The sequence below is a fragment of the Balaenoptera musculus genome, chromosome 20 (assembly GCF_009873245.2).
Source record: "Balaenoptera musculus isolate JJ_BM4_2016_0621 chromosome 20, mBalMus1.pri.v3, whole genome shotgun sequence".
NCBI classification, from domain to species: Eukaryota; Metazoa; Chordata; class Mammalia; order Artiodactyla; family Balaenopteridae; genus Balaenoptera; species Balaenoptera musculus.
The window spans coordinates 51,333,190-51,357,208 of record NC_045804.1 but is presented as its reverse complement, the minus strand read 5'-3'; the positions used below and the strand labels follow the sequence as shown (position 1 = coordinate 51,357,208).

At 48.3% G+C, this 24,019-nt stretch overlaps 2 protein-coding genes and 1 non-coding gene across 5 annotated transcripts; all 3 read left to right on the top strand.

The window, feature by feature from the left end:
- The first annotated feature begins 4,331 nt into the window (after positions 1-4,331).
- TMEM107 (transmembrane protein 107) lies at positions 4,332-9,650 on the top strand. Of its 3 annotated transcripts, none has more exons than XM_036838258.1 (6): positions 4,332-4,723; positions 5,222-5,505; positions 5,672-5,739; positions 5,842-5,942; positions 6,691-6,787; positions 7,014-7,985. In XM_036838258.1, exons 2-6 carry the CDS (start codon positions 5,419-5,421, stop codon positions 7,081-7,083), a joined length of 423 nt encoding a protein of 140 aa, XP_036694153.1. In that variant the 5' UTR covers positions 4,332-4,723; positions 5,222-5,418; the 3' UTR covers positions 7,084-7,985. The 3 variants fall into 3 exon arrangements, with proteins under 3 accessions (XP_036694153.1, XP_036694151.1, XP_036694152.1); XM_036838256.1 differs by lacking the exon at positions 7,014-7,985 and adding an exon at positions 8,907-9,650 and having other exon boundaries at positions 4,585-4,723; XM_036838257.1 differs by lacking the exon at positions 7,014-7,985 and adding an exon at positions 8,907-9,650 and having other exon boundaries at positions 4,585-4,909.
- LOC118887639 lies at positions 7,831-7,967 on the top strand. The gene has a single exon (XR_005018114.1). It is a non-coding gene; the product is annotated as a U8 small nucleolar RNA (small nucleolar RNA).
- Positions 9,651-19,583: 9,933 nt separating the features above from the next.
- Positions 19,584-23,369, top strand: VAMP2 (vesicle associated membrane protein 2). The gene is made up of 5 exons (XM_036838021.1): positions 19,584-19,704; positions 20,185-20,305; positions 20,784-20,942; positions 21,039-21,090; positions 21,700-23,369. Coding segments are annotated over exons 1-5 (351 nt in total). The 5' UTR covers positions 19,584-19,702; the 3' UTR covers positions 21,717-23,369.
- The last annotated feature ends 650 nt before the right edge of the window (positions 23,370-24,019 follow it).

Sequence of the window (24,019 nt, the reverse complement as noted above, 5' to 3'; positions counted from 1 at the left end):
TATTTATTTTTGGCTGTGTTGGGTCTTCGTTGCTGCGAGCCGGGGCTACTCTTCACTGCGGTGCACGGGCTTCTCCTTGCGGTGGCTTCTCTTTGTTGTGGAGCACGGGCTCTGGGCGTGCAGGCTTCAGTAGTTGTGGCTCGTGGGCTCAGTAGTTGTGGCTCGCGGGCTGTAGAGCACAGGCTCGGTAGTTGTGGCGCACGGGCTTAGTTGCTCCATGGCGTGTGGGATCTTCGCGGACCGGGGCTCGAACCCGTGTCCCCTGCATTGGCAGGCAGATTCTTAACCACTGTGCCAGCAGGGAAGCCTTCAGTTTCCGACTTTTAGAAACCAATAAATTATTCTGTCCAGAGATGCATTGTTACATATGGTAGCCACTAGGGTGGCTATTCAATATGGGGCTATTCAAATCAAGTTAAATTTTAAAAATTCAGTCCCTTAGTCCAAATAGCCACATTTCAAGTGTTCAGTAGCCACAGGGAGCTAGCTGGCCACCATACTGGACCGAGAACAATATGAAGTATTTCCATCATCATGGAAAGTTCTGTTGGACAGTGCTGATCCAAAACTGAGACAATCTGAGACTCAAAAAGAATAACAACTGCAATGCACTGAAACACACAAAAGATGCTAAAATCTAACAACTAAAAACAACTAATTAGTCACTTTGGGAGGATACTGGGGAACCATTATTCTGAAAACTGATAAATAATGGAGTGAAAATCACACATTTATCCAACCTTTCCTGTATGACCTGTATCTCATGGTAAACAACGAGTCGATAAGGGCACATTCTTACTTACAGGAGAATCCCAGGTGACAAATGCAGAAGGAATGATAGAATTAGGACATCCCCAGTTTGCAACCCCCCCTTGAAATAATGGAGCTAGGCAGTGACGATTAATTAAACCAGTAGGTGAGAAAGTGATGGGGAACTTTACAATGGTTGCCTCAGTCGGACTACACCAGAACCCACTGCCCAGATTAAAAACCAGAAAAAGAGAGACAAGCAAGCATGATGCGCTGCCTGTTAAAAGTCCAAGGCGCAATCATATACATTTTCAAGACAAGGGATCATACATCAAAATGACATACTGATGTATTACTTAAAGTTCACCAAGGTACATAGTCCAGGTAAGCACTTACAAAGTGACCAGCAAGTCACCATGACCCCCTACAGAGTTGGGAAAGAATGCTATTCTTTTAAGAAGTTAAAAAAAAAAAAAAGTTACACTTCTAGCATCAGAAGAAAGGGGGAAAAATTGATCTTTACAGTTGAGCAGCCACTTCTGTCTTTGAGGAGCTCTGGCTAATGTGTAATGCAGATGCACACTGCACATTAGGGAGAGAGGGAGGAGGCCCAAACAAACACACAGAGAGAATTTTATGTTTAGTTTCTCTTGTCCCGCCTTAAAATATAAATTTTATTTCATCACCAGAATGAGGGAATTCAAGGCTAAGAAAGCTGTATAACAAAAGTCTTCATTGGTCAGCTACCCCTAACACAAGCCCCTTTGTTAAATCTTCACAAATAATATTTATTTGTCAAAAAATGATATATAAACAGCCTGCTTTGGTCACTTCGGTGGTCACATTTCTATGAGACTTCCCTGTGTATGAATTAAATTGGTTTTTTCCTCCTGTTAATGTCTTGTGTCAACGTAATTATTAGATCAGCTAAAAGAACTCAAGAGAGGTGGGGGGGAAATTTCTTCCTCCTGGACAGAATTATTTCGTGATGTCTGGGATTTGCTTCAAAATAACCCAGTGGGACTGGGAGGGAGAGTATAGCTGAAAAAAGTTGGTCATGTGTTGGTAATTGCTGAAGCAGAATGGTAGGCTTCAAATGGGGTTTTCTTTATTTTTCTTTATCTTTACATATATTTGAATATTTCTGTGATTAAAAAAATGTTTTTCTAAGTTCTTTTATGACCAGTTCAAATGTTGGGACACGTGAGTTCCAGCCCTCGGACGAGTGGTCCCCTGGGGAAGGACACCTGGTCACCAGTAATACCTCCTATGGCCACAGGGTGACTCCAAAACTCGCTTTTGTGAGACTTTGTAGAGCAGGCTTCCCTGAACCAAGGTCATGGAAAGTGACAGGACAGACCTAAATGCTTGCTGTTCACTAATTCACAATGTGAACTGTGACTGCCCAGTTCTTACTATCTGTAGGTCCCCTAGGCAGGAAGGCTATTATGAGCAGAATACCCCAAACTTCCAGCTGCTGGAGCCCAAAATCTAATCCTTGACCGCTCCCTTTTTCTCATCCACCCACAGCCCCATGTTCAGACTTTATCTTCTAAGGATCTCTAGATTCCTTCCACTTCACTCCACCTCCTTGACTCCACTCTGGTCCAATCTCATCCTATCCTTTCTGGATAACACCATGGCTTCTTCACAGACCTTCTGCTTAAAATCTTAAAATCCATTCTCCGTGTTGCAACCAAAGTCATCCATGTGTGTTACACAAATCTGAGTCTGTCCCTCCGCATGGCTGCAAGGCCATGTCCCTTGTCTACCCATCCCACCTCACCCTGATCTCTTCTTCCCCTTCCATTATGGGCTTCAGACACACTAGCTCCCTTTCTGTTCAACAAACTCACTGGGCTTGTTCCCACCTAAGGAACTTTGCACTTGCTCTGCCTCACCTGGAATGCTCTTTCCCCAGACCTTCATACAGCTGACTCCTTCTGTTCATTCTATTTGCTCCAGGGACCTTGGAGAATCTTGCAAAAGCGGGTCCTGGGCTTTCCTCACTTTCACTCTAGGACAGTGCTTCCTTCACCTGTGAATAGTCAGACTCGATAAACTGTCTGGGGGAGCCTGGCTCTGAAGTCCTGGGCTTTCTATTCCCAGAGAAAAGTTCTAACGAGGACATTCTCTTCCATAAAGGCAGTAGAATTATCCAAAAATCAGGAAATTAACACCGATACAATACTATTATCTAGGCTAGAGACCTTATTCAAATTTTGTCTGTTGTTCCACTAATGTCCTTTATAATAAAAAAAAAAATTTTTTTTCCTGATCCAGGATCCATTAGGATCACACATTAAATTTCTCATGTCAAATTTGTCACGTCTTTTTTTTTATTTTATTGAAGTATAGTTGTTTTACAATGTTGTGTTAATTTCTGCTGTAAAGCAAAGTGATTCAGATATATAATATGGAGATATATATATATATATATATATTCTTTTCCATTATGGTTTATCACGAGATATTGAATATAGTTCCCTGTGCTATACAGCAGGACCTTGTCGTTTGCCCATTTTTGTCACATCTCTTTGTCTTTCATGACCTTGAGGAAACATCTTTTGACTATCTCTTTGACTTATGAATTTTTTCACCCACTGGTTTAGAAAAAAGGAAATCCATTTATTACACTGGGGACCTGGAAGAGAGAAGAGCATTTCCTCTCATTTTTGACCACATTTCCTAAAACAAAGTTTAAGAACAAACGACCCATTTTCAAAGAAACTTTCCTTGATCACATTATTCTAATATTTCCCTTAAAAATTTTTATTTACAGCACCTATTATCATGCAGATATATTATTTGTTTGCCTGTTTGTCATTGATCTCTCTGACCCCAGGAAGGTAGACACTTATGTCTTGTTCCTCAAGAACATGAGCCCAGCACAGTGCCTAGGGCTTATAGCTAGTCAATGAATATCTGTTGAATGAATGAATGAATGAAGAAATTAAAAATGCCTCTAGGGTTTGTAGTTTAGACCCTCCTAGAAGCACGGAGATGAAGAGTAGTGATAAAAGAAATGTTCACATATTGAGGTATGGGGAAGTCATTCTGGCTTAAACATGAGTTAACTTGAATTTTATGCTAACTAAAACAGCCTGTTTGTGGCCTATCAAACATACAGTGTACATCTGCTTTAATTATTAAAGAAAAGGGCACACTGACCAGAAGTAAAGAATATCCATGTTAAGAATAAAGACTAAATGCCCCTCTTGGGATGCCAATGCTGGTCCTCTTTTGATGATCAGACTCCCTTCCCAGGTGCCAACACCATACTGACTCGCTGGGTACTCATGGTCTGTTCTTTTTTTTTTTTTTTAAACCATGAAGAAATGTAACCCTTACTTGTTTAATGTTCTTTGTTCTGACCAGATATAAAACTGTACTGGAAACCATGCTTCCCTGGGGCAGTTTCTCAGAGTGATCTGGGAAGTGGGCTTCCGGGCTAGTCCTTAGTTTGGTTCAAATAAAACTCTTTTCTATTCTTACTATAGACGTTTATCCATTATTATTCTTGACAGCAGGAAGAGAGATGATCTGGTAAGTGGGTAGGGAGGCCCCTGCGAGGTTGTAACTAGACTGTGTGTGAGCAATGAATGCGGGCGAGAACTTTCCGTTCTGCAGGGATCCCCTTTGAGACCCAAAGGTCAGTGAGGTCGCGATAGTGAGAGATGCTTGGACTGTAGTTGGGCTAAGTCGTGCCCACAGCTCAAAGAGATAAGGAAATCGTTGCAGAGTCTGCATCTCCGCCCTCGATCCTTGCCTCCCAGGGACGCAGGGTTTCGTTCTCTTCCTCCACTCCCCGCTCCACCCCCTTTTCTCGTCCACTCCCTTCCCTAAACACGCCTCTCATCCACACCCTAGTTCAGGAGAGCGGGCCATTTTCTGCACTCTGCAAATCCCTCACAAATCTGAGCAAGTTGTCTGGGGAGTTGGTTGGGGGGAACCAGAATCAAGGAAGGTTCAGGTATGAGGTCCGCCGACAACCAGGGGCTCTGGGAGGATGAACGACAGCCGGACAATGAGGGGCATCCACCTCTCCAAGTTCGGCCCAGGGCAGGTGGTAGCGAAACGGATGCGGAGGATGGAAGAAAAGAGAGTGTCCAGGCCTCAGGAATGGCGATGCCCTAAGGCCGGCGTGGCGGTGACAGTGGTATCCGGAGGGTCGTCCTGGGCAGCGCAGCGGGGGCTGGGGGCCGGGCGGCTTCCGGCGTGGGCATCCGGGGAGGAAGGGGTATCCCGGGCTAGGCAGGGCGGGTTTCCTTTCGCCGGGGCTGCGCGGGCAGAGTCGGCAGTGCGGGACCGCGCCACTGCCGCACACTCTCAGGTGCCGATAGCTCGGCTGCGCGCGGGGAGGCGGCTGGCTGTCCGCACCCGGCCGGGATGAGGTACAGAGGACCCATACCCGCGATCCTCTGGGGGTTCTCGGCGGCGCGATAATTTACCGCTCTCGCGATATTTTCAGAGATTCCCGTCGTAGCCCCCGCGTATGCGGTTACCAAGGTTACCAAGGCAACTGGGCGGCACCAGCGCGAGCTGGAAGGCGGCGTACGTCGAATTTTTGTAGGCTAGCCTGGGAGACTTGAGGAGTCGCTTTCCCTGAGCTTCCAGTCCCAGAGACCACGGCCTCTGCTCCAGGCGGTAACCCTTACCCTGGGGGCCATGGGTCGGATCTCGGGACTCGTGCCCTCTCGCTTTCTGACGCTCCTGGCGCATTTGGTGGTCGTCATCACCTTATTTTGGTCGCGGGTAAGACCCATGGCCCCCCTCCTCTCGCCCCCCTTCCCACCTTGGGGTGGTCCCAGCCCCACCGAACCTTACCCCCGGGGCCTTACCCGGCGGGGTCCTCCCATTCCCCCGCCATCCGCCGCTCGACCCTCTTTCAACTTCTCTTTCTTTCTGCCCTGCGCCCCAGGACAGCAACATCCAGGCCTGCCTGCCTCTCAAGTTCACCCCCGAGGAGTATGAAAAGCAGGACATGCAGTGAGCACTTGGGGCAGAGTGGTCAGAATTAAGCAGTAGTGGGAGTGAAGGGGTGTTAGAAAAAGTCCAGAAGGCCTAAGCCAACTCCCTTCCTTTCTGCAGGCTGGTGGCAGCGCTCTCTGTCACCCTGGCCCTCTTTGCAGTGGAGCTGGCTGGTTTCTTCTCAGGAGTTTCCATGTTCAACAGCACCCAGAGCCTCATCTGTATCCTTTTTACTTGTGCACCTTTCCTGTACGGCCCATTTCCATCTTAACGCCCTTCAGCCACCTAACTAGGCCTTTCTGGCACAGTGGTATTGACCTAGCAGGCAAACAGAATCCCTCCAGTTGAGAGATCTTCTTAGGTAATGTAGAAGATTTAATACAGTCTTTGATCATTTGTTAAGCTCCTGCTATGCGTCAGGCACTGGAGATCTCAAAATGGGAGTAAAACAGTTTTCTATCTTGAGGAAGAGGCAGACACACAGACAGACATCTGTAATTCAGTGTGATAAACACTGTGCCATAGGATGTGTAAAGATATGAAGCACTATGGGAACGCAGAAGAGACTGAGGAAGATGGATCAGGGAAGGCTCTTGACACTGGGATAGTGGACGGGGAGGACCAGGGTGCTGGAGAGTGATTCTAGCGGGGTGTAAATGTCACTGTGAGCATTCCTGTGTGCTTGGAGTAGATGGGGAGCCTACTACTTCACCTGATAGATATGGGGTGGCGGTAGCTTGGGGTCCCAGCTGTGCAGGCTCAGTTCTGGCCTCCATTCATGTGGCAGTCCTAAAACTCAGAAGTCAGGGCTGCTGGCTCTGGCCTTTGCAGTGTGGTAAAGGGAGCAAGAGGTGCCCTGCTCCCCAGGAGGTGAACCAGAATGCAGATGCCAGTCCCACCACTGGCCTTTTCTGGCCCATCACTACCTATTGATCCAAAAGCTTTCCTTGACTCTGATGCGTTCCCAAGCCATTGGGGCTCACTGTAGTGCATCTGTGGCCCTATCCTTCTTCATATTTGAGCGTTGGGAGTGCACCACGTACTGGTACATTTTTGTCTTCTGCAGGTATGGTAGCACCCAGTGTTTGAGGACGGGGAAGGACGGTTTACTTTAAATCTGAAGGTTTCCCTTACCCAGCCCTTTACTCCATGTATAAGATATCAGATCCACTCAACATCCCGTGGTCTTTTTGAGGTCCCCCACTCCTACACTTTGGGGGTGGGATTGCTGGCTTGGGGGTTTGGATATTTTTATTGGAAGGGACCCTGAACCCATCACCTACCTTCCGTAGTGCCATCCCAGCCATCACCGAAATAGCATTATTCATCAGCGTCTTTGGGCTGAAAAAGAAACCTTTCTGATACCTTCGTGACTGGAAGTAGGGATGAAGGCTGGAGAAGCGAGGGACCACTCACCGTTCCTGGAAGAAGGAAACCATAGGCTTCAACTCTCCCCCTAAAACTGCATTTGGTGGAGGATGTCAGTGTTAGTGTTAGGGTAATTGTCTCTCGAGTCTGGAGTTATGAGTTTTGTTTACAGTTCTTTGTAAAAAAATATATTTTAGGGTAAGATCAAGACTTATAGGAATTCCCTGGCGGTACAGCAGTGGTTAGGACTCCGCGCTTCCACTGTAGGGGGCGCGGGTTCGATCCCTGGTCGGGGAACTAAGATCCCGCATGCCGCGCAGAGTGACCAAAAAAAAAAAAAAAGAAAGATCAAGACATAAAAATTTCAGGAGAGAATTGGGGTGGCCAATCTACTATAGAAACGGAACAGCTTTTCACTCTAAGATACTATATGTCGCTTTTATTTTGGTTATTACGGTAGATTTCTGGCGGAAGGGAGTGGGCAGGGATATGTAAATAAAGTGAGGCGGCCGGGTGGGACAGCCAGCTCGTAAGTGAGTGGAGCATTCTGGGAGGAATTAGCCTTTGTTTTTTTGACGCTAAATGCAAAAATATATTTTATAACATCTGCAAATAAATGTAGCAACAGAAATGGAAGAACCTAGATAGCTTTAGGTTGCTCGGGCTAACGTGTTGGGTTCTCACCCTCGATCATAGTGGAATCTTTTTACCAGAGTACGGAATGCCCCACAATATTCTGTATCGTCAGGTAGGATAATCCTTACCTGTTTCTCCTTTTGGAGAACAGAATGGAATATGATGATTGGAGCTCGCATGATTTCGTGATTAACGGCTGTGCGTAATCGGGACTTGCAACATCCTGATTGCTCCTTTCTGATTCTTTCTGACGATCGTGTGTTTTCTATGGATAGAAACTAACTGCTTGCAGTGCCGTGGTGAATTCACTGAAAAATAATGTTAGGGTTTAGGATCGGCAGTTTTGTTTGTATTGTGATTAAAATAGTTTTTTAAGGTTTATTAACGTTTTCTTTTAAACAGAAAAAGCTTAGAAATTTTTTGTTTGTAGTGGTTGTATGGTGGTAATTCTTAAATATATATTAAGTTTTATGATAGTGAATGTTGGTTAATGTTACTTTCTTAAGTTTTAATGATGTGTTACATGTGTTTTTGGTTTTTCTGAAAAGTGGCTTCGTATGTCTGTTTTTTGTCTTGTACTGAAAGCAGTGGTATCAGAGCTTTCTACTCTTCTTGTATTAGACCTACCACGCAGAAACTGGGCGAAGCTCCTGTTTTCAGTTAGTAGTTTGGGAAGAGGACCGCGTTTATGCTTGATAGCTTATACCGAGAGTACGTTTAAAAAGAAAATATGGAAGCGCGGTATTTGGAATTGCAAAAAGCACAGGAGTCGAAGGTTTTGTTTTATCACAGGATGAGTGCTTCCGAGGTTACGTTTTTCCAGAGAATGTTTGTTGTATGTTGGGAAGGCTTTTTTTTTGTACATTTCAGCTTTAAAGGGTGGAGTCCAGGTCATTCTAAACAAGCACAAAGCCATGCACGGAGGTGCTTTCTGGTGATGTTCCGAAAGTGATACCTATACGTAGACAATCTTTTTCCTAGTTCTCTCTGTTTTCTGACAGTGCTTTTTTATTGAGTGCACACTGTATGCTGTATGCTGTAGTAGGTACTGAGGGAGTAGATATGAGCATGATCCTCGGCCATCACCGATATTGTGGCTCATGGAAAGAGACAGAAGTGTCTGAAACTCCCAGAGTAGTTTAATTCTAATTTGTGATAAAAGCTGCACCGGCTATTTACAGGTGTTACGAAGGAGTGGTTAATTTGCCCAGGGAGGTAGGAGTGCTGCTTCTCTGGAGCTGTTTGAGTGAGGTACTGGAGTGTGGCTGGAGCAGAGAGGAAAGGGGGCAGATTGTCTGCGAGGAAAGAAAGATGGACCTTTGCAAGGTCACGGGTTGGAGACTTGGCCCAGGAGGACCCCACATGCCGCGGAGCATCTAGGCCCGTGCGCTACAACTACGGAGCCTCAGCTCTGGAGCCCGCAAACTACTGAAGCCTACACGCCTAGAGCCCATGCTCTGCAACAAGTGAAGCCATGAAGCCACGACAATGAGAAGCCCGCGCACCGCAACGAAGACCCAACGCAGCCAAAAAGAAAGAAATTAATTAATTAAAAAAAAATCTTGAAGTGTCATGTCTGTAGGCTGTTACACTGTGAATAGCACAGAAAGTTGAGGATACATTCCAGGGTTTGAAAACTGGTGTCAGTTTCAGCAAAGAAATCACTCAAGTCCTTGAGGAATCTGTGAGGTTTCAGCATATCGTGTTTCATTTTTGTCTTACTCAAAAATGTAAATGAAAACATCAACCAACGTTCACGTTGGAACTGCACTTGTACTTAGGACATAACTCCATTTATGAAATCATGGATACAGAGTAGAATTTACAATAAAGAATACTGTACATTTTATGATTTGCAGATTCTGTTACATATCCTTTATATCAGTAAAATTTATAATAAACTTGTGTGCATACACAAATGAATACTTTTTTTGTAAAGTGGGTTGTTAAACATTTACCAGCCTTTCTTGCTCCTGCAACCCCAAGAAACCTCTCATCACCAATGATTTCCTTGTTCCTAAATCCAGAGGTTCCCTCTCAGACTAGAGTTTGATCTCTTTCCAATATGTTGACCACTCCCCTCATTTGAAATTTGTTCTCCCTTCGTTTCTGAAAATTAGTTCCCCTGGCTTACCTCCCACTGTTCTGGCTGCTGCTTCTTAGGCTCAGCTAATGAATATTGACTGAGGACCCACAGCTGGCCAGTCACTGGGGACATATTACCGGGTCGTCTCCTCTGCTTGCCTCTTAAGTGTCGGTGGTCACTACTCCTTGGGTGACTTCATCCACCTCTTGTCTTCAGACACCACCCAGATGCTGCTGGTTTCCATGCCTTGGCTCTCTTCTGTGATCCCCAGCCTGGGGCAGAGACCGGAAGGGAGCTGTGGAGCCAATCCTGGGGTTAACGTGCACCCTCTCTCCTTGGTTGTGTGATCACCAACAGGTCACTAAACCTCTCTGTGCCTCAATTCCTTCATCCCCACTCCAGAAGTACTTACTACAAGCACCTCAACTATCTATCTCTTAGTCAACACCAGAGGCTTTGCCAATTAGCATTCAAAAGTAGGTTTTCATTTTATTGTGAAATTAGTGGCTTGTTAATCAGCATCAGCCAGTCATGAAAAAACAAATACTGCTCGATTCTACTTATATGGGGTACCAAGAGTAGGCTCAAAGTCATAGAGACGGAATGTAGAACGGTGGTTGCCAAGAGCCGGGGGAAGAGGAAAATGGGGAGTTGTTTAATGGGTAGAGAGTTTCAGTTCTGCAAGATGAAAAGAGTTCTGGAGATTGGTTGTACAACAATATGAATGTACTTAGCACTACTGAATTGTACACTTAAAAGTGGTTAAGATGGTAAGTTTTATGTATTTTTTATAATTTAAAAGTAAAAAAAATTAAAAATCAGTGGGGAAAGGGATTAGTCAATAAAGTTTCTTAGAACAACTGAGTAGCCATTGGGGGGAAAATATGGATCAATACCTTACAATTATAGATCACAGAAAAGTTTCAAAAACAGTACAAATGTCCTGTATACCCTTCACCCAGCTATTCTCCAGATATTCACATCTTGCATAGCCATGGTATAATTATGGAAACCAGGAAATTAGTGTTGATACAATACTATTAACTAATCTACAAGTCTTATTTGAATTTTTCCGGTTTTCCCATTAATGCATTTTTTCTGATTCAGGATCTAATCCAGGATTTCACATGGCATTTAGTTGTCATGTCTCCTTAGGCTTTTCCAATCTGAGACAGTCCCTGTCTTTCTTTTTTTTTCCTTTCATGATCTTGACACATCTGTAGAGTATTGGTGAGTTATTTTGCAGAATGTCCCTCAATTTGGATTTGTCCAATGTTTCCTCGTGATTAGATTGAGGTTATGCATTTCTGGTAAGAATACCACAGAAGTAAATAGTTTGGAGTAGGGAAGACATAAGTATGAAAACAAGATGCAGAAGTCATAAAAGACTGATATATTTAAATATGTACTTAAAATGTTAAAAGTATGCGTGGTAAAAAAAAATAAGCGAAAGTTAAAAGATAAATGAAAATCTAAAGAAAAATATTCATAACTCGTATTAGAAAGAGCTAAGTTTGATACATAAAAATGTCCTACAAATCTATAAGAAAAATACCGACAAGCCAATAAAAATGTACAAAAAAACTGTACAGACATTTCACAGAAAAGGAAATATAAAGAACTCTCAAATATATGAAGAGATGCCTGACTTCATTCAGCATAAGACAGATGCAAATCATGCCTAACTTACATTCTCAATGACCAAGAAGTTTCATAGAGAGTTGAAGAGGGTATTGGGTTTGAGTAAACAAGCCTCACCTGTTTGTTGGTGGGAATAAAAATTGGTAACACATCCACCTGAGAGCAATTTGGCAATATTCCATCAAAATCAAAATCAATCACAAAGACCCATACCCTTTGACCTAGGACTTTCACATCTAGGAATTAGCCCTTCAGATTTGCACACGGGTAGAATGGGGATGTGTAGATTATCCCTTGCACCTTTGCTTGTATTGGCAAAAGATTGGAACCAAATGTCTGTCAACAGGGGATTGGTTACACTGCATTACCAGGTAACACTGCAGCCAGGACAAAAGCAAACCTTATACACGGTTATGGAACAGTCTCCAAGATACTTAAGTGACAAAAGCAAGTTACAGAACAGTTCGTGTAGTGTTCTTCCTTTTGTGTAAAGAAAGGTGGAAAGCTATGTGCACAGAGCATCTCTGGAAGGAGGGAAACTGCTGGGAGGACTGGTGGCTGAGAGGCGGAAGCTGGAGGGCTGGGAAAAAAGGGTGAGAGACTTTCTCCATATGCTCTTTTGAATTTTTGGAATTTTGAACCACGTTCATTTTTTTTTTTAATCAGTCATCAATTTTATACACATCAGTGTATACATGTCAATCCCAATCGCCCAATTCAGCACACCACCATCCCCACCCCACCGCGGTTTTCCCCCTTTGGTGTCCATACGTTTGTTCTCTATATCTGTGTCTCAACTTCTGCCCTGCAAACCGGTTCATCTGTACCATTTTTCTAGGTTCCACATACATGCATTAATATACGATATTTGTTTTTCTCTTTCTGACTTACTTCACTCTGTATGACAGTCTCTAGATCCATCCACGTCTCAACAAATGACTCAGTTTTGTTCCTTTTATGGCTGAGTAATATTCCATTGTATATATGTACCACATCTTCTTTATCCATTCGTCTGTCGATGGGCATTTAGGTTGCTTCCATGACCTGGCTATTGTAAATAGTGCTGCAATGAACATTGGGGTGCATGTGTCTTTTTGAATTACGGTTTTCTCTGGGTATATGCCCAGTAGTGGGATTGCTGCATCATATGGTAATTCTAGTTTTAGTTTTTTAAGGAACCTCCATATTGTTCTCCATAGTGGCTGTATCAATTTACATTCCCACCAACAGTGCAAGAGGGTTCCCTTTTTTCCACACCCTCTCCAGCATTTGTTGTTTGTAGGTTTTCTGATGATGCCCATTCTAACTGGTGTGAGGTGATACCTCATTGTAGTTTTGATTTGCATTTCTCTAATAATTAGTGATGTTGAGCATCTTTTCATGTGCTTCTTGGCCATCTGTATGTCTTCTTTGGAGAAATGTGTATTTAGGTCTTCTGCCCATTTTTGGATTGGGTTGTTTGTTTCTTTAATATTGAGCTGAATGAGCTGTTTATATATTTTGGAGATTAATCCTTTGTCCGTTGATTCGTTTGCAAATATTTTCTCCCATTCTGAGGGTTGTCTTTTCGTCTTGTTTATGGTTTCCTTTGCTGTGCAAAAGCTTTGAAGTTTCATTAGGTCCCATTTGTTTATTTTTGTTTTTATTTCCATTACTCTAGGAGGTGGATCAAAAAAGATCTTGCTGTGATTTATGTCAAAGAGTGTTCTTCCTATGTTTTCCTCTAAGAGTTTTATAGTGCCTGGTCTTACATTTAGGTCTCGAATCCATTTTGAGTTTATTTTTGTGTATGGTGTTAGGGAGTATTCTAATTTCATTCTTTTACATGTAGCTGTCCAGTTTTCCCAGCACCACTTATTGAAGAGACTGTCTTTTCTCCATTGTATATCTTTGCCTCCTTTGTCATAGATTAGTTGACCATAGGTCCGGTCCGTGGGTTTATCTCTGGGCTTTCTATCTTGTTCCATTGATCTGTGTTTCTGTTTTTGTGCCAGTACGATATTGTCTTGATTACTGTAGCTTTGTAGTATAGTCTGAAGTCAGGGAGTCTGATTCCTCCAGCTCCGTTTTTTTCCCTCAAGACTGCTTTGGCTATTCGGGGTCTTTTGTGTCTCCATACAAATTTTAAGATGATTTGTTCTAACAAATCAACTAACATTTTAAAAGAATGTGAGCCTGCAGCTGCTTCTGTTCCCTGTCTGGAAATGAAGCTACGGCAGAGGCCAGCAGGGCTGGAAACAGAGAACCAGATCCCTGATGACATCACGTGACTACCTGGACCCTGCTGTTTCCAGCTACACGCCAGTCATGTGAGCCCTCAGAGCCTCCTTTCTAGTTTAAGTCTGCCTGAGCTGTGTTGGCAAGTGTCTTGATCATAACGTCCATCAAAGATCATGGTGGGTGCTTTTTTTTTCCCTCCAGCTTTATTGAGGTATAATTGACAAACATGATGTGTTGTGGTTTTTTTTCTTCTTTTTGGCCGCACGGCATGGCTTGCGAGATCTTAGTTCCCCGACCAGGGATTGAACCTGCGCCCTCAGCAGTGAATGAGCAGAGTCCTAACCACTGGACCACCAGGGAATTTCCCCATGCTCTGTTTAATGATCTCTTTTCTTGTATATTATTGTAGCTCCTGGTGCCAGCACGGTGCCCGGCATTGTAGAGTGAAAGAGCCCTCATTTAACAAATGAGGAAGATGAGGCCCAAGCAGAAAGCTATTCGCTTGAGGTCATCATGCAGACAGGGAGAGCTGGGACCAGAACCTGAGACTCCTGGCTGTCAGGCCAGATCAGTTGACTCAGTTCAGCAAGTGTTTGATAGAGGAGCTTGTTAACCCAGTGAATGTCTTTCTTTTTTTTTTTTTTTAAGCAGATATTCATTTTTATTTATTTATTTATTTATTTACGGCTGTGTTGGGTCTTCGTTTCTGTGCGAGGGCTTTCTCTAGTTGCCGCGAGCGGGGGCCGCTCTTCATCGCGGTGCGCGGGCCTCTCACTATCGTGGCCTCTCTTGTTGCGGAGCACAGGCTCCAGACGCGCAGTCTCAGTAGTTGTGGCTCACGGACCTAGTTGCTCCGCGGCACGTGGGATCTTCCCAGACCAGGGCTCGAACCCGTGTGCCCTGCATCGGCAGGCAGATTCTCAACCACTGCGCCACCAGGGAAGCCCCCCAGTGAATTTCTAATGAATGGAAGGTTGCAGAGTGAGCGTATGGGATCAGGAGGCCTCCCAGGCCTGCTATGCTGGGCTCTCCTTTAAAACACTCCTCACAGCATGGTTCACCATCATTCATTATTCATTTGCCTGCCTGGCTTCTGCACTGTGCTTGGTACCTGAGAAGGGAGAACTACACAGATTAAAGAGATACCAGTTTATGTACTATATTATGTTGCATACAAAAAAGAAAAATGAAGAGATATTCTATATATGAAAGAAAACATTGACTAACCAATTTAATAAAAGATCCCATCAAGGCATTTCTCTGAGCCTAGGTTTCCCCAAATGTAAAATCAAGCCGATACCTACTTCATAGGATTGTCCTGAGGGCTGACTGATGGTGGGAGGTATTTACAACAATGTTCCTAAGAACACTGTTGTAACAGCGGAAAAATGGGAAACAACCTAAAAACTGGTCCTTGGACTTCCCTGGCGGTCCAGTGGTTAAGACTCCACGCTCCCAAGGCACGGGGCACGGGTTCCATCCCTGGTCAGGGATGGATTCTGCGAGGAGTGGCCAAAAAAAAGATTCTGCGAGGAGCGGCCAAAAATAAACAGAAAAAAAATTCCAAAGTTGGTCCTTGAGGGACTAGTTAAATAAACTGTGGTGAGACTTCTGGCTAAACATGGAAGACATGTAAACATGAGCATTTGTTTTCTCTCCCTTCCATAACTGAACTGGATAACAGGAGAGGCATCAGAGAGGCACGTATGTACAAGGACAAAGACCCGGAGAGAAGACAGCAGTGGATAAAAAGATTCCAACAGGCTTTAGAGGCTGGACAGTGGCCTAAGGGTGGTGACAGAATGAACAGGACATGATGCTCGAAGATCCTGGAGGTCCCTAGACTCCGGGTCAGGGCCTGGCTGAACACAGAGGGTGGCCGAGAGCCTGTGTTCAGGGTGTCGAGACCCCTGGGTCTCCCTCACCTCTCACATCTGAGTCACACACACGGACCCTCCGCACGCTCATTTTTGGGGAGGCTTTGGACTTGGGGACCCCAGGCGCAGCAGAGGTGAGGCTTGAAGCTAGAAACAGGAACTCCCACCCTGCTCCAGATCCGCCCTCCCAAGCCACACCCATGCAGGACAGGGATGGAGAATGGAGGATATTCTTCTCTCAAAAAACTGAACGACCCCAGAGAAAGCCTGCCACCTGTCAACATTTGGGAGTCTGCGTGAAAAGGCTTCCACTGTCCTACAGCAAAGCCGACAGTCAATGAGCGCCCTCCCCCTACACGCGCGCGCGCGCGCGCACACACACACACACACACACACACACACACACACACACACACACACCTTCCACTCCGCTTCTTGCTGGCTCCCTATTAAATATTAACAGAGAGCCAACGACCAGCAGACATTTAAGGAAAGCCTCCAAAATGAAACGAGAGAGACTCCTCCCATATATTCCTCCCAGACATTAAAAAGCCTATCAAAGAAATCTGGAAGAAATAGAGAAACTAAGAAGCACAAGAAAAAAAGAAAAAAACTCTATAATTGGAAAGTTAAAAAAAAATGGAAGGGGAAACTCAATGCATATAGTCTGTTAGCATTTGTAGTTTTAAAGAGAAAAGATGTATCTATGTCTGTGTCTCTGCACCAACCATTCTGGAGGATTTACAAGACTGAAACAGCAGCTGTGTTGAATAGGGGTCTTGGGTGGCTCAGGACAAAGGCTCGCTGTACATTCTTTCGTACCTTTTGAATTTTGATTGTTACCTGTTTCTTGGGTTACAATATAATACTGCATTTTAAAAATATAGATGCAGAGAGATGCGAGAAGATATTGCACTTTGGAAATTAAAAAGGTAATCAACATCCATCTTTATTTAAGGATAAAGAGTAATAGAAAAAAATAAATATAACAAAAAACTTTTTTTCCCCCAAAAGGAGGACACAGGAAAACTTCCAGAAAGTAAAACAAGAAGATGAAGTGGGGGGTGTCCAAGGGAACCTCAGTTTTATGTCTAGTGTTTTAATATTTTTTGAGGAGAATGCATTCATATTATTTGCGTAATTAGGACACTGAACGTGGGTGGCAATCCCTGTAAAGCTCCTCACATGCAGTAGGTACCTGGTAGTTTCCCTTCCCTCCAGGAGCCCAGGGATTGGCAGGCAGCCCCGAGCCTTCCAGTTTGGAGGGTAGAGCCAGAGGTCACAGGGTTTGAGTAGCTGATTGTGAGGGAGGCTAGCCCCTTGGTCCCCATTCCATGCAGCCCTCCCAGGGGCATGCTTCTCCTCCTAATTAGAAGGCCTTTTCCGTACATGCTGTATTGAGGGACACACAAGGTCTCTGAAATTAATTACTAGTTTGGTCAAGTTTGACTCATGTGGATGGAGCAAGTTCATGAGTCAGTGGGGCAATGACCCAGCTCCCTTCCACCCCAACTTTGAAGTTAGTTGTTAGAAGAGGAAAAAGCAATAAAAGAAAACCTTTATTAAGCCTTTATTAAAGGTCTCTGCCGTGCCGCCTACGTCAGAATCATTGGAGGTGCTTGTTAGAAGTGAACTTGGGCCCCCTCGCACATCTTTCGAATAAGTGTTGGGAGCGGAGCCTGGAAATTTGGCTACCAACCCCCAGAAGCAGGTAAATGTAGAAGCTACAATCTCAGTTATGCAAATATATTACTTTATTTTTCTTTAGTTCAATTTACCTCTATTTTGGGTCTCCATTCTAGCTGCTTGCAGAAAACATTCTCTTAGTCATTTCCAGGTGAACTCACCTGGTCTCCCCAACCCACCTCTTCTCCCGCCTCCACCACTGATGTAAATGTGGGGAGTTCCCTAGCATCACAGCATAGGTGAGGTGGGTGGGGAGGGCTGCTCGGTGAGCGTCCTCTCTTGGGGATAAACCCTCCTGGGTCCCCGCCTCCATGGATCTATGTGCTCTCATTTCTATTCTGCTGCTGCCCCCAGGATACAACAGCAATAGCAATGTGCCAGCTTTCCAAGCCACACCGCATGGCCTTGGCTCCCCCAGTGTATTCGGGGTTCCGTCCCTTCCATGTCCCCTGGACTTGGCCGTTGGGGAATGAGGATCACTCTTAAACCCGTGTCTATCATCGTGTCTGGTCCTCCACTAGCTTCTCCCCTGCTAGCGTAGGGTGTCGGGTCAGGGTGTGGGCGGGGAGCGCTGCCTGTTTGTACCTCCTTCCAACCTTACCTGTCTGAGACCCAGACCCTGAGGCTTTTGAACTCAAAAGCCTGGAATTTGGCATCTTTGTTCTCTGGCTAGAAAGTAAAGTAATCTCAGGGCCGAAAAGCAGGAGCTAGTCTCCCACAGCATCATCTGAGACCATCAGGGAAGCTGCTCTTTTCTTCCTTTTTACATAGGCTGAGCCACCCAGACGTTCTGTGTCAGCGCCCAAGGACCAGGCAAGTGGCGGCTCCCGGGAGGGGAAGGAAGCTGAGCGCATCTTATCTTAGATCTGCTGGGTCCCCACACCCAACAGACACTCCCAGTTCACTCACCTCCCCCGGACAGCTGGGAAATGACACCTCTGGTGACAGAGCCAGTCCCAGGCTTCTGCTGGGAGGGGGTGGGGTGCTGCATGGGGGAGGCTGTCACACCCGGAGGCCCTGGGAAGCCTGGGTGGGGGAGGGAAGAAGCTAGCTCCTGTTTGTCCAAGGCCACCAGCCTCCCCTGCCCCCCTTCCAGGGACACAGTGAGCACCCCTGCCCCCGGGCCACTAGGTCTCCTTCTTCACTCTTGAGGCTGGTCCTGACCCATGCCACCGGACAGGCAGCTCACCTGTTCCCATCTTCCCCTGCGTCAGGGGGCCAGTCCTTCTGGGAAGGAGCGGGGTGGGTGTGTCAGCTGCTGCGCCAGTTTAGAGGACCTAAATGGAAGACCAGTCAGGGACGGCAGGGGTAGTGGATTATCTCCTACCGCGTCCCAGATCAAGCCACTTAACACATATACATGTAGCCTCTACATGTGTAGTATATTTTGGGTCCAGAGCCAGGACAGGAGCTGTTAGGATGACACCCATGAGGTTAATCCGCACGTAAAGCAGTACCAAGTACCTGGGTACCGCAGGTGCCGTCCCTGCCTACTTACTGTCCTTCCGCCTAAAGGAAAACCAAAACAACAAAACAACAAAAAAGCAAAAGTCCTGTCCTTTCGCCCAGGCCCTGTGCCTGGGATCAGAGGTTGAGCCCTCCTGCTGCTGCCGGCGTAGCTGCCCCCACTCTGGGACGGAGCTAGGTTTAGGCCAGTCTGCAGCCACCACCTGAAGCAGCCCCACGGGGCAGCCCCGTGCTCTCCTCCCGGCGCCCTAAGCTTGCCCCACCTCAGTCAGGCCTCTCCTGCCAAGGACCCCCGGTCTGAACCTCAGCTGTGACGATCGTGTTGCTATCCCCCCTACTCAGCTGTCAGGGGCCCCAGACCTCCCTTGAGATATCCACCTGCGGGGCAAGGGGCTGGGGACCAACTGCCACCACTTCACCTCAGCAGCGGGGTCCCAGCTATCCGCATGGCCCGGGAACCTGCACTTGCCCCTTCTGATTTCCCCCCGCCCGCCCATTCCACATGCTGAAGGCGGGTCAACAGGCGTTGGGACCTGGGGGCAGGCCGAGACCCGGGGCTGGGTGGGGTGCGGACCGGTTGATGGGTTTCACGGAGTTGGAGGAGGACGTGTTTGGGGCTGAAGGGCGCCGTAAGGGCCAGGTGGTGGGGGCACGGGGACGACGGGGAGGGCTGTGGTCAGACCGGGTGGGCCAGCTGTCAGTGTGGGGAAGCCACGGCCGCCAGGCTCCGGGCTCCCGGGCGATGAGGGAGTGGCTGGGGCCCCGCGGCGCCAGACCAGCTGCCCAGCCAGGCGCGATCTCCGCTCTCCGCGCCCCGCCCCCGCGGCCCGGCTGCCGACTAGAGGCCCGCCGCGCCCCGCCCCCGCCCGCAGTGCCCGGATGTGAGTGACGTGCGGCCGCCATCTTCCTGTCCCGGGCAGCAAGCGCCAGTCGGAGCCAGCGCGAGTGGCCGCCGCCGCCATCACTGCCGCTGCCAAGTCCTCCGCCCGCTGCCCCCGCCATGTGAGTTGGCTCCCGCGCCCGCACCAGGTGGCCCGCACCGGCCGCCACCCTTGGGCCCAGGCCCGGGGAGGGCCCGGGGTTCGACTCGCGCCCCGCATCCCGAGACCAGGCCGGCGCCAGTGACTGCGCGCAGGCAGCCGGAGGGCCCCGCGTCCCCGGCTGGCCGCGCGGGCCCTGGCCGCGGGAGGGAGCGGACCGGCGTGCGCCCGCCCCGCCCCTGTCATCGCTGCCGGCTGTCGTTTCGGGTCCACCCTCATTTGACAGACGGGGAAACTGAGGCCCGGGGGGGAGGGGTCCTCACTCAAGGTCACGCAACAACTCGCCCGCGAGGCCGGACGGAGTCCAGGGTTCCTATCGGGTGGCTTTCTTCCCGGGAAGGAGGAAGGGAGGGACGGATGGATGGACAGGCGGATGGGCGGGGCCTTGGCTGCGGGGCCAAGGGCTCCAGGCCTTGGGTCTTGATCCGTCCCTGCCCTTCAGGTCGGCCACCGCTGCCACCGCCCCCCCTGCCGCCTCGGCTGGGGAGGGAGGCCCCCCTGCGCCCCCTCCAAACCTCACCAGTAACAGGAGACTGCAGCAGACACAGGCCCAGGTGGATGAGGTGAGTTGGGGGGGGCGGTGTCAGAGGCCAGTGGGAAGGACCCTGAGGGTTGGCAAACCGGTGTGCGGGCCCATCTTGGGTTGGGGGTGATGGCAGTTCATGTTTATGAGTTTGGGGACAAAAATATGCCATGCCCGGTCCTTGTCAGCATGCAGTTGGGAGGGCCGTGGGGTGTCAGTCAGCCTTGCTAGCCTGGGGTGTTCACCCTGGGCGGGTGTGCTCTGGTGACTGGCAGGCTGTTTGAGGCTCGGTAAATAGAGGGTGCTGCTGTGATATCTGAGATGTCTGGCTACCAGCATGCCCCTGATGGCGTGCTCCTTGGCGCATCTGCGGCTGTGCTAGGCATGTTCTGTGTATGTCCTTGTCGTGTTAGCCAAGCAGCATCGGGGTGCGTGTTGCATATGTGGGCTCATGGTGGAGGAGTGCTCTTTGCGATGGGCCTTGGCACACTCCCCCTGCCTTGCGGGCCTTCCCCCAGGTGGTGGACATCATGAGGGTGAATGTGGACAAGGTCCTGGAGCGGGACCAGAAGCTGTCGGAGCTGGACGACCGTGCAGACGCACTCCAAGCAGGGGCCTCCCAGTTTGAAACAAGTGCAGCCAAGCTCAAGCGCAAATACTGGTGGAAAAACCTCAAGGTAAGGGTGGAGGCAGGCGGGAGGGCAAGTAGGAGGAGTGGTGGGCGAACGGGAGTATCATGGTCTGTCTCACTGACCCTCCCCTCTCGCCCCCAGATGATGATCATCTTGGGAGTGATTTGCGCCATCATCCTCATTATCATCATCGGTGAGTTGGGTGGGAGTGGTTAGGGCCCTTTCTTGAAGAGGTTTCCCCTGTGATTTCTGGGTTTTGAAGGTCATTAACCTAATTTTTACTATTCAGCAGAAAGCACATATAGCTGCCAATAGAAGTTCTGATTCATCTACAGCCCCAAACCTTGAAGCTGTTTAGCTTGCTCTTTGCCTGATTCTGGGCAATTTCTGTTAAGATTTTTGGAAACAGGAAAGCTGGTGGATCCCCACTGCTCCCTTGAGGACCCTTTGGGCCTAGGAGCCCAGTCTGGGAACCCTGGAATTGGGGAGTGGGAGAGCAGCAAAGACCCAGGGGCTTGAGAAACAGCTAGGAAGCCAACCACCCCACTGTCTGAGAGCTGTGGTCTCAGAGGCCCGGAGGATTAGGGGTCTGTGGCCCCAAGGCCGTACCGTGGAGTTGCAGAGACCTTGGAACCGACCTGTCCAGCCTCTTTGTGTTACAGATGGAGAACCTGAGGCCAAGAGGGGAAGGGATGTCAACCAGCTGGGAGGTGGGGAAGATGGGAGCAGGGCCGGGCTGACACACTGCTTTCTCTCTCTTTCTCCCTTCTCCCTCTTCTTCCTTCTCTTTCCCTCTCCACAGTTTACTTCAGCTCTTAAACCCCTGAGGAGCCTGCCCTGCCCAGAGAAGGGCCTCTCCCCCCCACCCCCAGCTGCTCCTCCACCTCTCAGCCATATCTTCCAGCCCCACCTCCCCGGATCCGTGTGTGTGTGTCGTGTGTGTGCCCCCTTGTAAATAGCCAGCTGTTATTTATACATATATAATATTATATATATTTGGTCTGTTTGTAGTTTTATTACTAGAAGATTTTTTCCGGTTGTCCTTAACACCCCTTCCTGAGGTTCCCATCACCTCCTTTTTCTCTTTCCCTCCTTCCCTTTCCCTTTCTTCCTGACCAGCCTCAAGTCCCCTTCATTTGCATCTGCTATGCAGTCCTCTCTTCCTCTCCTTCCCTTGGATTTAGCTGATCCTTCCTCCCGCCCTGGACTTCCCCATACCTCCAACCCCCTGCAAAAAATATAAAAAGCAACTGTCCAGGCCTCCCTAGGTGCATCTTCTTTGCATCATTGGGAGGCTTCGAGACTGGTCCCTTATGGTCCTAAGAATCCCAAGGTCTTCTGGGAGCTTCCAGCATGTTAATTAGCATCCATTTGCCTACTGACATCCCTTTTGGTTTCCTTCCCCCCCCCCCCCATTTTCTCTTCTGTTCAGTCTTTCAACCTGTGTTTCTTTTTTACTGAAGAGTTAGTCCCTGTTGGGCCTTGTATCACACTTTCATTTGCATGACGTTACTTGCAGGTGGTGGGGAGCCTGGGCTTTTGGGGAGCCAGCCTGTTCTGGCCCCCAGGATCGCCCCCCTCCTAGCCCCCCTAGTCCAGTTTGCCTCCCCTACCCCGATTTTCCAAACCTCTTGTCCCTCCTTTCCCTCCCCCCAGCTGGTGTGTAAGTGTCTTGGAGTTCAGTGTGTTATGATGGACCAATAATTCTGCCACTTGGAGTCTCTCCCCACATTCCTGCTCCCCAGTTTCCATGTGGTGTGCTCAGTTGACATTCCCATGGGGTCTCCCTCCCTCCCATCTGCCTGATCTGCCTCCTCCTCCTCCCACCAGGAGAGTTGGGGTTTGGCCACAATCTGATCTCTCTTGGGAGAGGTGGCTGCCAGTGTGTCGGGGGGGTCATCACTGCCTTGGGGAGGATGGGGCAGGGCAAAGAATCCCCCCAGTTCCTTCCTGAAATCTCTGGCCCCACCCCTGTTGGGGGCTGGACTGAAATCCCTCCTCCCTCATTGGGGGGATGTTGCCCCGTCACTGCCCAGCTCCTCTGACTGCCCCCTTGAACTCAGGCTGGGGGTACTGGTCACTGCCAATGTGTGCATGGGACGCGCTGCAAGACGGGGATTCTTGCCCCTCTCCGGGTCTCTTCTTTAGGTGAAATGATGAAGGAAGGGTCTAATGTCTTTTTAAATGGCACAATTTTAGGGGTCTGAGGGTGCAGTCCCTTAACCTGCCACTGGAGGGCACCCCCTAAACTCTTTCTTCCCCCCACAGTCGAGGTTCCTGTGTGGAGGGGGAGCAGGGAGATCAAAGCTGTGGTGTGAAAGGGTAGGGAGAGATGCTGGGGGTGAGGGTGCTGTGTTCTAGACCCCCCATATTATCCCAGTATCCCCTGCCCCCCTTCCCTCACCCCATGCCCCCAATTCTGTGGCGCATCCAGATTGTGAAAATGTACAATAAATGTGTAATGAGTAACCAGGTGGTGTTCTAAGATCTTTTCTTAACCAGTGGGAAGCGTATTGGATCTGCAGGTGTAACAGGAAGGTTGAGAAAGATACATCTGGAAGCGACAGCTTTGCCAAGGGGCCTGACCTTGGGCAGGGCAAAGGCAAAGTGTGATTCCCCAAATGGCCACGAGGGGGCACCAGGAGTTGATAATGGGAAGCGTTCATGATCCTAGTGTCTCTCGGTCCTGTGAACCCTGAGGTCTGGGCTTCCCAGCTTCCCCCCCCCCCCCCCCCCCGCAACTCTCCCTTCCCTGCGGGCATGCTCCTGCTGTTTATTGGATCCCTTTCTACTCCTTGATTGAAGTCTCAAATGCTCTACAGTCTCTCCCGTGGTCATTTACTCCTAGGCCTGAAGCAGATGGAACAACTGTGAAACATCTCTCCCTCATTGTGCCTAGCACAGTGCTAACATCCAGAAGGCGTTAGTAAATACTTACTGAAAAAAACAGCTCAGGGAGACCCAGCTGAGTGCGGTGTGGAGCTGGCTGTAGATGGCCTGCTGCCCCTGCACTCTGTGTTGTCCGACTGGTGGCTCTGGACCCCATACTGAACTCCTTTAACCTCCAGCTCTATAACGCCCTTGATGTTGCACCCTAGCATCCCTGCCCACAGGCACTTTTA

What these genes read in the sequence shown, in the direction of transcription:
- TMEM107 (XM_036838256.1), top strand. Translation starts at nt 5,419, where the DNA reads ATGGGTCGGATCTCGGGACTCGTGCCCTCTCGCTTTCTGACGCTCCTG. An exon ending in TATGAAAAGCAGGACATGCA is followed by an intron (nt 5,740 to 5,841) that starts GTGAGCACTTGG and finishes TCCTTTCTGCAG; the next exon opens with GCTGGTGGCAGCGCTCTCTG. An exon ending in CAGCACCCAGAGCCTCATCT is followed by an intron (nt 5,943 to 6,690) that starts GTATCCTTTTTA and finishes TGCGTTCCCAAG; the next exon opens with CCATTGGGGCTCACTGTAGT.
- VAMP2 (XM_036838021.1), top strand. An exon ending in CACAGGCCCAGGTGGATGAG is followed by an intron (nt 20,306 to 20,783) that starts GTGAGTTGGGGG and finishes GCCTTCCCCCAG; the next exon opens with GTGGTGGACATCATGAGGGT. An exon ending in ACTGGTGGAAAAACCTCAAG is followed by an intron (nt 20,943 to 21,038) that starts GTAAGGGTGGAG and finishes TCTCGCCCCCAG; the next exon opens with ATGATGATCATCTTGGGAGT.